The sequence below is a fragment of the Zingiber officinale genome, chromosome 7A, assembly GCF_018446385.1.
Source record: "Zingiber officinale cultivar Zhangliang chromosome 7A, Zo_v1.1, whole genome shotgun sequence".
NCBI classification, from domain to species: domain Eukaryota; kingdom Viridiplantae; phylum Streptophyta; class Magnoliopsida; order Zingiberales; family Zingiberaceae; genus Zingiber; species Zingiber officinale.
The window spans coordinates 129,255,087-129,266,767 of NC_055998.1; the positions used below are offsets into that span (position 1 = coordinate 129,255,087).

General features: G+C 39.5%; 1 protein-coding gene across 1 annotated transcript; it reads left to right on the forward strand.

Moving 5' to 3' along the window:
- Nucleotides 1-10,933: 10,933 nt before the first annotated feature.
- On the forward strand, nt 10,934-11,381 carry LOC121999720 (the record flags this gene model as incomplete). Its single annotated transcript, XM_042554362.1, has 2 exons — nt 10,934-10,946; nt 11,073-11,381. Coding segments are annotated over 2 exons (303 nt in total), but the record flags the coding sequence as incomplete, so codon positions are not given.
- Between the last annotated feature and the right edge of the window lie 300 nt (nt 11,382-11,681).

Below are 11,681 nucleotides of genomic sequence, written 5' to 3' on the forward strand. Positions count from 1 at the left end.
ATTGTTTAATTCAAGACTAAAGCTTTTTCCAGGGAAACTTAAATCTGTTGGCACCGAAATATAACTAGAGGGGGGGTGAATAGCTCGGCGCGATCTCATGCTCGTCGTTGCTTGTTTCTTGTGATGAAATGCAGCGAAAAATACAAAGAAACAACACTTAACGCTAACACTAGGGATTTACTTGGTATCTACCTCAAGGAGAGGTGACTAATTCAAGGATCCACACACTCACACACCCTCCACTATATAAACACTACTTTTCGGTATCTACCAAAGGCGGAGAAGCCCTACAATAGTCTCACTACAACAAGAAACAAGAGCATAAAATACAAGGGAAAGCTTACAAGATTTGGACAATGAAACTCTAACCCTAGCTTCTTCTTCTTGTTGTAGATCCGCCTCTTGACTTGGAAATGCCTCCAAGAACCTTCAAGATTTCGCGGTGAGCACTCTATGGAGAAGCTCTGGAATCGCTATGAAGATCTGCTGTGTCGCTGGAGAAGAATCGAGAGAGAACTACCGTAGGAAACGCTCGCCAACAGCTATATCTTATGCCAACGGTCAAATCCCAATCGATTGGATTGCTCCCAATCGATTGGGGAGGCTTTGGATCGATTGGCCGATCGATCTAGAGCGCCTCTGTGCTCTCTGGAATTGCCTGGATCGATCGATCGATCGATCCAGGGCTTATCGCGTGAAAACGCACCTCCCAATCGATCGCCCGATCGATTGGGAGGCTTTCTGTTCATGCGACACTTCTCCCCAATCGATCCACTGATCAATTGGGAGGAGGTTTGTCGCGGGGACTCACTCAATCGATCAGCTAATCGATTGAGCATTAACCAATCGATCGGCTGATCGATCCAACTTCTGTTTTTGCCCAAAAACAAGTCCAAAGTCCCCTACACCAACATCCGGTCAACCATGACCTATTAGTGCATCATGCCTAGCATCCGGCCATCCTTGACCTGCTATGACTCCCTCACCAAGTGTCCGGTCAATCCTTTTGACCCACTTGGACTTTTCTCCTCGTGTCAAGTGTCCGGTCATACTTGACCCACTTGGACTTATCTCCACCAGGTGTCCGATCAACCTTGATCCACCTGGATTTTCCATGCCAAGTATTCGGTCAATCCCTTTGACCTACTTGGACTTCCTAACACCAGATATCTGATCAAACTTGATCCATCTGGATTTCCTGTGCCTGACTTCACTCACCAGGACTTTCATCTAGCTTCACTCACTAGGACTTCTCATTTGCCTGGCTTCACTCACCAGGACTTCTCATTTACTGCCTAGCTTCACTCACTAGGCCTTTCACCTAGCTTCACTCACCAGGATTTTCCAGCTGCCCAGCTTCACTCACCGGGACTTTCACCTAGCTTCACTCACTAGGATTTCCCATCTACCTGGCTTCACTCACCAGGACTTTCCAGTTAAGTATCCAGTCAACCTTGACCTACTTGACTTTACTTCACAATCTCCCCACATGAACAATCGCACCTGCAATCTCCATGTGTTGTCTACATGTATTGTCAAACATCGAAACCCAAACATCAAGACTCGAGCTTGACCCAATTCAAGTTCAGCCAACCAGGTCAATCTTGACCTAGGGAATATTGCACCAACAATCTCCCCCTTTTTCATGTTTAACAATACCTTTAAGTTAGGCTAATCTCATAGCCTCAACTCTCCTTCATGCCAATGTAAGAATGATGGTTTCCTTCATTCTCCTCCTTTTCTAGAGGGCAAACTCCCTCTTAGATAATGAAGGTCTAACTTAACCACACATTTTCCCCCTATTGGCACACATCAAAAACTCTCCCCCTGAAGAGTTACCCATCGTTGTTTACAACTTCACTCGTTGTTCACAACACAATAACGAAGGTCTCATACCCTTCATTATTCTTAACGCTCATCCTTGAGCATATACCACTTGGTATATTCACACACGATTCAAATGAAGGTCCCATACCCTTCATTGTCATCAAAAACTCATCCGTGAGCATACACCACTTGAATAATGAAGATATCCACTCTCCATTATATTCAAATGCTCAACCTTGAGTATTTTTGCTAAAAAATGTTAACCACCTTCCAAGGTGTATGAAAAATAGATTTTCATGTCCTTAAAGAGTAGCTCCCCCTAAAGACATGCACGTAACCTCTATCATTGCACTAACAATGACTTGGAATCCCTAAACCTTTAGGAAACCCAAATTTAGAAGTGTTGAGGTTCATAAATTCAATATCGAAATCAAACCTCAACCTAAACCTCTACTTAGTCTTCCTTAACCAATCCATCCTTATTTTCATCATGAAAACTCCCCTTAAATATATACAAATGTATTTTGAGGGGCAATGAATGGTTTTATAGATTAAAAATGGTTTAAAATACTGAAAATAAGCTTCCCAGCCAAAATCAGCATCCCCAATCGATTGGAGTTGGGTCCCAATCGATTGAACCCTGCTGAATCGATCCACTGATCGATTCAGACTGCGTGGATCGATCTAGTGAGCTTCTGTTCGCGAGAAGCTCACGCTCAATCGATCGCCTGATCGATTGAGACCCTTCAATCGATCGGGTGATCGATTGAAGGTCTGAAGTTGCTGAAATTTCATTTCAGTCAACTTCAGAAACCCCTAGAAAATTCTATAAAATTCCAAAAATCGTGAAACTCGTTGTGGACATTATTTAGGGTATATATTATCATGAAAAAATAGTTTTCTATGAAAATACTTTCTATTTTCAAAGATTGACACAAATTTGAAAACTTAGAAAAACCTTAGTGTTTTCTTCAAGTTTGTGTCTAACTATTCAATGATGATCACTATCAAAAGATAGTCTTCATCAAAGTTTTCCAAAAGCATTTTAAAATCATTTTCAAAACCAATATCTAACCATGTTCTTTGGGCTCAATGTACATGACTTGTACACTAGCTTTCCCAATGATTGGAAAACACATAACTATTTGATTTTGATGAACTTAAAGCTCAAAAGAATACACTAAATCAACTTCTTGAGTTTTGTTCATCATCCAAACATCTCACTTGTATTTAATGTGTATGAAACCGCATACAAGTCACCTTATAGTTCTTAATGAGATGTGACTTTGGTTTTGCCCTAATCTAGGGATCATGCATGTCTATCTAGGCATTTTGAGGTTAGGAACATCCACCAAAGATGTTACTTGTTAATGAATACCATTTGTCCTTAGTTTGCAAGGGATTAAAGACAATGCATGATGTGTTATGGCATACATCAAAAAGAAATAATTTTCGAAAGAAAATTTCCTATAACTATATGATATATGTATGATATGACATGGTATTTTTGTATTTTCATAATAAAACATGAATGCAAAAACAAATAAATAAATATGATGTCATGACATATGATGGAAAAACAAGAAATGGCAAATTAGCACACATAAAATACCTAGATTACCTATCCAAGTATCCTTAACGTTAGCTAACAAAAAAAAATTTAAATCCTAGATTGCCCACTATTTCTCAAGAAAATGCCAAAACCCAATTTTGACATTTCTTTTGCTTTTCCTAATTTGTGCCAATTTAAATTAAGCATATTCCTCAAATTTTGGCATCATTTACTCTTCTAAGAGTAACCAATTTAAGTTAAGGCTTAAATTGCCTTTACTTTCCTAAGAACATACCACAATCCCAACTTGGTAAGTCTTATGATTTTTCCAAATGTGCCAAATTAATTGTAAAATTAAATTTCTCACATTATGGCACATCTTACTCTTTCCAAGAGTAAACCATTAATCCTTATCATTTTCAAAGGTTAATAATAACCTTGAAAATGCTCTTAGAGTGCCAACTTCATCATGATTGGGTTAACTACCCTTTCAATTAGAGTTGACACTCTCTAACTCATCTAAGGGGTAGAGAAAATGCTCCTAGGAACCCAACACCTATTGGTGCTCTTTGGATGCTCTAGGTACTCACTAGGGATAACTTCCCTAGATACCTTCCTAGTGACCTTGTTAGGCTTCTTAGGGGCCTTTGTCACTTTCTCTAGGTCAACCTTAGGAATAATCTCCCTTGTGACCATCTTTGTGACTTTCTTGGACTTCTTAGAAGTCTTAGTCACATTTGTTGCAAAAATACTCTTAGGGATAACCTCCCTAGTATTTTTGACTTGACCTTTAGACCTAGACTCAGTTCCATAGCTATATGGAACCCTATGGTAAGAAATTACATCTTTCTTAGCCTTAGGTTTGTACCCCAAAACTCTATGGCCATTGGATGACTTTTGTACTCCTAGACCTAGGCTATGCTCATTTTGCCCTTTTAGGATATTTTCCATCCTTCTTAGGGTCTTTTCTATTTTATCAAGTCTTGACCTCAAAACTTGATTTTCCATCATTAAATCCTTAGATTTTGATTTTTCATTAATTCCTTGAACATTTTTATTTCTAGGCTTATAATTATGGTCATTGGTGTTATTGCCTAAACTTTTACCTATCTTCCTAACCCTAGGTGTGGTAGTCTTAGCATGGAGAGTCATATGTTTTTCTTTAATGCTATCATGCTCCCTATTTTTATGGTAAATAGCATTAAAATGATAAAAATTGGAATTAGCATATTTTTTTACCATTATTTAAAGGAATAGGCTCAATAAATGATACATTTCGTTTTACCTTAGAGACTTCCCCTTTACTCATGCTTCCTCCCTTAGGCTTGACCGCTTTCTTTCCCTTAGGACATTGACTTCTATAATGTCCTTTTTGATTGTAAAAGAAGCACACAATGTGCTCCTTGCTCTTCTTTGTTCCAGGAACGGTCTCCTTAGGCTTCTCTTTGCCCTTTAGTGTCACTTGGTCCTTCTTCTTGGCCAATTTGGGGAATTTGCTCTTATAATACCCATGTTCCCTACACTCAAAACATATAATATGATTTTTATTTTTAATTGAAACATTTATACCTTCATGTGTAGGGATGACATCTTCTCCTTTTGATTCGGAGGTAGAAACTTCCTCTTGATCTGACAATAATGCTCCTCCAATAAATTTGACTTGACTTGTGGAGGATGCATTGTCTTCTTCTCCATTAGACCCGGATGTAGAAGCTTCTCCTTCTTCTTGATCCGGTGTCAACGAAGATTGCTCCCCCTTAATCCTAGAGGTGGTGGCTTCATCATCTTCATCTTGTATATGGAACAAAGAGTATGCTCCCTCTTTGCCCTTTTCATTGCATTCCTTTGAAGATGAGGCTTCTTGGACTTCTTCTTCTTCGGAAGTTGAGCATCTCTCAATTTCGGAATTCTCTTGCTCTTGGTCTTGCTCCAATGAGTTGCCCTCTTTGGATTTATCTTGATTTGGTACAATGGAGGGTTCTTCATGAAGTTTGGCCAACTTGCTCCACAATTCCTTTGCATCTTCAAATTCTCCAATTTTGTAAAGAATGCTGCTTGACAATAAATTAACCAATAATTTGGTTACCTTGTCATTCGCCTCGCACCTTTAAATTTGTTCTTGGCTTCATTTGCTCTTTTTGAGGATTTTGCCCTTTGAATTTCTTGGAGCCTTGAAGCCTTCCATGAGAGCAAACCATTGCTCTATCTCCATCATAAGAAAATTCTCGATTCTTGATTTCCAAGAATCGAAGCTTGTCATGATGAACGGTGGAGGCACCCTTGTATCGAATCCAAGTCGATCTTGGAATTCCATCTTGAAGTTGAGCTTCTTGAATGAAGTCATCGACTTGTAGAATTGCTCCAACTTCTTCACCCTCTAGTTTTTTGCCCCTTCCGGCGATGATTCCAGTGAAGAGCAACCTTGCTCTGATACCACTTGTTGGGACCGAAATGTAGCTAGAGGGGGGGTGAATAACTCAGCACAATCTTGTGCTCGTCGTTGCTTGTTTCTTGTGATGAAATGCAGCGGAAAATACAAAGAAACAACACTCGACGCTAACACTAGGGATTTACTTGGTATCCACCTCAAGGAGAGATGACTAATCCAAGGATCCCCACACTCACGCACCCTCCACTATATAAACACTCCTTTTCGGTAACTACCGAAGGTGGAGAAACCCTACAATACTCTCACTACAACAAGAAACAAGAGCAGCAAATACAAGGGAAAGCTTACAAGATTTGGACAATGAAACCCTAACCCTAGCTTCTTATTCTTGTTGTAGATCCGCCTCTTGACTTGGAAATGCCTCCAAGAACCTTCAAGATCTTGCGGTGAGCACTCTATAGAGAAGCTCTGGAATCGCTATGAAGATCTGCTGTGTCACTGGAGAAGAATCGAGAGAGAACTACTGTAGGAAACGCTCGCCAACAGCTATATCCTATGCCAACGGTCAAATCTCAATCGATTGGATTGCTCCCAATTGATTGGAAAGGCTTTGGATCGATCGGCCGATCGATCTAGAGCGCCTCTGTGCTCTCTGGAATTGCCTGGATCGATCGGTCGATCAATCCAGGGTTTATCGCGTGAAAATGCACCTCCCAATCGATCGGGCGATCGATTGGAGGCTCCCAATCGATCGGCTGATCGATTGGGAGGCTTTCTGTTCGACCGACACTTCTCCCCAATCGATCCACTCACTACAAGAAAAATCCTCATAGACATCGGTGGAACAACAACGGTTTTAAGCAAAAACCGATGTCTTTGAGTATTTTACACCGATTTGTCCAAAAACCGATGTCTATGAGCGTAAATTTTCGCTCATAGACATCGGTTTTTTAGGTGATGTCTATGAGCGCCTTTTTTTTGTTAATAGACACCGATTTTAACAGCGATTTTTAAAATCTGGTGTCTATGAACCAAAATTCTGGCGGACTTTCTTAGCGCGCTTTCTTTTGGCCTTCTCACGAAACCCTAATCCTCCGCATCCTCCTTTTAGGAGTTACCATTTGAAAGACGAGCAATGGATCTCTGGACTGGGATGTGGGGGTGGTGGGGGTGGTGGGCGGAGAGTGACCCCAGCGGTCGATCCCTCTAAAGCGGAGGAGGAGGCCGTCGTGGAGAAGGTGCTTCCCAACGGGAACTTATATACCGGTGGGTTCACCGGCAGTGCGCCTCACGGGCGTGGGAAGTACCTATGGGCATATGGATGTATGTACGAGGGGGACTGGTTGAGGGGGAAGCCCTCCGGGAAGGGGAAGTTCTCCTGGCCGTCGGGTGCCACCTACGAGGGCGAGTTTCGATCGGGCCGGATGGATGGCGTTGGTACCTTCACCGGCGCCGATGGCGACACCTACCATGGCCAGTGGGCGACCGACCGCAAGCAAGGTTTCAACAGTAAGTCCTATGCCAACGGCGTCTACTACGAGGGTACGTGGCGCTGCAACCTCCAAGGGGCCATAGGCGTTGCCTGTGGCGAAACGGCAACCAGTACATGGGTGAGTGGCGCGTCGACGTCATCCATGGCCACGGAACCCTCATTTGGCACAACGGCAACAGCTGCGTCGGTCAGTGGGAGAATGGCGTCGCCCAAAAGGGTAGCGGTGCTTTTACCTGTCCTGACGGTAGCTGTTACATCGACAGCTAGAGTGGCGGCGACCCCAATGCCCTAGAAGGAGGCTATTACCGTACCGGAGTGGCATCGCGGAAAGAGACCCCTGCTGGGAGGAGAAGTTTCTCTCCCTTCTTTCATCTGGATAATAGATCGGCTCCGACAACACCGATGTCCCATTTGTCCACCAATGGGTGGTCGATCGATGGATCCTAGCGATCACCACAGCAGGTCAGCTTGGCAACGGAAAAGAACTACCCCAAAATCTGCATCTGGGATTCGAACTCCGAGGCCGGGGATGTCACTTGCGATGTTGTCGACAGCCTCGAGTCGTCTTTGTTGTGTAGGGATGAATCATCTAATGCTAGCGGAAGTCTCATTGGAACCGTGAAACGGCTATAGAGTTCCAGCGCGTGGCCAATGACGGAGGCAAAAAAGCCAGGGCAGACGATATTGAAAGGGCACAAGAACTATGACCTGACGTTGAACCTCCAATTAGGCATTACGTAAATGGTTAAAGAGCTGAATAATTGGCATTTACTTGAAAATCCAAGTGATTTATTGTTTGGTAAAAATTTTATGTTTTTTGTTCAGCTACACAATCAGGAAGCCTAGTTCGGCACAGTTGAGGGAGCTGAAGCAGACAAATTTTGATCCAAGGACGAAGTCCTAGACGAGGTTTCCTCCTGAAGGAACGAAGATAACTCCTCACCAGTCATCAGAGTTCCGTTGGAATGACTATTGCTCTGTAAACATACAACATATCCTTTTTATTGTCTCTAGCTAGTTCACATTTTTTTTGTCCAAGAGCCAAGGGAAGGAGCAGGAGAAGCAAGTGTTTTGGGCCCTGGCGCCTCTAACGTCCATGTCCTGGGCTAATGTTGGAGACGACGACGATGACGATTACTATGCTACCACGGCGCCACCCCAGGCTGTTTAGGGAGTATCGGAGTAGCACCACAATAAGAAGGTTGAGGAGACCATAGAGGAGGTATGTGAACACATTGCACTCAGATGTGTTGGCTAGCTGTTGACAATGAAATCTAAGCTATTTAAATATATGTTTTAGATTGTTTTTCATACTAGCATGTTGTATCACTCTTTGCTTATTCCTTTAGTGTAGTATCAACTTGAAATATGAGAATAATCTTTAAGCTCAATCACAATTCAAGATTTAGCAGTATTTTGAAGAAGATAGTGTTTCAACATTACTCTTAAAGGTGGCTGCTTATGCGGTTTTTGGAAGCGACCATTCTTCTAACTGCAATACAATCCCTAGTAGGCGGACATTTAAAAAAGCCTCCCAAGCTCATAAATGGCCTAGGTGGTCTAAATTGGTCTCAATAATTTTTTTTCTTTAATAAGTTGCTTGTTCATTTGATATTAGAAAATAATTCTAATTCTCCTTATCAGCCCACTCGACGAGAGCCTCCTTATTCTTATTATATATGTTCTCCTTATCTTGCCTTCTTTTTTCATTCATTATCGAATTTTTATCATTTAATTTTAATACAGTTAGAATATTTTTTTCTAGATTGATTGTTTTTGTTGGTCGTCGTATTCTATTGTTGTTATGTGTTTGGTGCTTTATGATTTGTTTGTTTATGATTGTGAACTTGTTTTAATTGATTAAGGGTACAATTGTTATATATACGTATTGATATTAGTAATTCTTAATTTAATATTCTCCTCTATTGTAATATTATTTTAATGGTGATTGTCTGAGCTTTTGGCTAGGTGTTGGGTTGTAGGTCAACCGCCTGCTATCTGAAACCATCTTTTAGTACCTTATGTTTCGACATATTGTTTCTATCAGGCATAATGTTAGTACCAAATAAATATTTATGTTATGCTTGTTTATACAAGACGTGCATGCGAGTTCAGCTTTCTTTATGCTTTAAGCTTAATAGCCTATCAGACAAACTTTTTCTATTATGATGTTACTTATAAGCAATTCATGTTTACAAAGGTTTCATGATGAAGACTACTTAAATGATTATTTGTATTATATGTAGTACTGAATAAACTTGATTATTCTATTGTAATGCTTATTCCTATTTTTCTGCATTTGGATCCTCTGTATGAGTATGTTTTCCTTCGTAAATCAGTAGTCTTAACTCTTATCAGTTCACTTCTATTAATCTCTTGTTAATTCTTTGGTACTCTTTCATATTATCCCATTTTCTGAGAAGACAATAACATTTTTATTTTGTAGAAGAATAGGACACATTGCTAGCAGATTGTTCTAATACAAGTATCAGGATCTTGGTTAATTATCCCGTCAATTTAATGATTATTAATATTGAGGTAAAGTGTGGTAAAGGATTCTACTTGGGTGAGGAATTGACATGTCTTATCTGTATAAACGGTGGTTTTCTTTTTCAATTTTATTTGTGCAATTATGTGACATTTGTTTTTATTTGGCAATTTGTCATAGTATTTGTTCTTAAAGTATGTGAAGATCAAATGTTATTTGTTACTTCTTCCATTGATATTCTGATTTTCTTTTGATGCATTGGAGTTGGATAAATATTATTCCTTTTGTTTTGATTCTGTTTAATTTTTACCAAGATTGTAGTTATATCTAAGAGGTCAAGGAATATGCAGGCCAAGGTTCTAGGTGCTCTCTAGCCCACATTTTGTACCTCCTTTGAGCTGGAGCATTGTTTTTTCTGGAAGAATTCATGTTCCTTTTCAATCTCATGTTTAATGAATCTTTCAATAAATTAGTGTTAATGTATTCGGATCACAGAATGTGAATCCACATCTATTGATTATGTGGAAGTTTAATTATAATCATGCCTCCTCCATGCTGCTTAGATTTATGAGGTTTAAGAATGAAGGAAGAATCTTTCATTTTGTTCTTTTGAAAATTTATTATGTCAATATAAGTAGAATCTTTTTGAGTTTTTGAGATTATCTGTTTAAATAAAAATCTTCTCTTCCTATTTCATTTTGTTCTTTTGAAAATTTATTATGTCAATATAAGTAGAATCTTTTTGAGTTTCTGAGTTTATCTGTTTAAATAAAAATCTTCTCTTCCTATTAGCTAATTCTGTTGCTTGCTAGTGATTATGCTTATCTACTATTTGCTTTACTCTTACATATGAGAGTAAGTTCTTTTCTTACATATTTGTTTATATCAGATATTTAAGTTTATTTTATTTATAACAAGTACTCTCTTTTTTCCTGCGTTTAGGAAAGTGAAAGTGAGGATGATGGTCTTGACATGGGTGATGATGATGATGTTGAGGAACCTGAAAATGAACCAAAGGCTATTAGGAAAGAACCAACCATTGAGAAACCTGCTCCTGTTTCAGCACCACCCAAAGATGCTGAAAGGCAACTGTCAAAGAAGTAGCTTAAGAAAAAGGAAATGGCAGAGCTGGATGCACTTCTACATGAAATGGACATTGCAAATAAAGATAGTAATACGACATAAAATGAGACAGCTGGTAATGTCTTCTTTCACATAATTAGTTTATTTTTGATAGATAGTAAATTTTAATTCACTTGAGTTGCTTCATACATATGAAGCGACTGTTTAATGTTTGTTGAATTTGTTTATCCTTGTTATGCAGACAAGAAGCAACTGGAGCAAAGTAGTGAAGGGGAGAAGAAAGAAAGTGTTGGTGCTCCTTCAGAGAACAGAATATTAAAGAAGAAGAAATCCAAGAAAGAAAAATCATCAAAGGAACAGGAGGAGCATGATCAAAATCAGGAGAAAGGAGACATTGAAGCTGAAGTGGCAGATGCAACTGCAGTTGACGTAAAGGAAAGGATAAAGAAGGTGGCCTCCATGAGGAAGAAGAAATCAAGCAAAGAGATGGATGTCGAACAGTTGAATAAAAGGGCTTCTTACTTGATGTAAGAAGAATATTTGTGTAATTTATGGATACGGACTTGATGTGTACAATATCTATTATCTTTTTATGTTGTAAAAATAATATTTATGTGTTGGTTACATGGATATTGATTTGTTTGTATATTATCGATTTTTCACTATTTTAGAAATCGAATTTGTGTCATTAAACAATACTGATATTACATCGATTTTCCACTGCTGCAAAACCAGTGTCATTAACTAATATTACATCGATCGTATACCGCTGCCAAAACTGGTGTTATTAACATATAATATTACATCAGTTTTACACTGTTGACGAAACAGTGTCGTTAAGTGATATTAC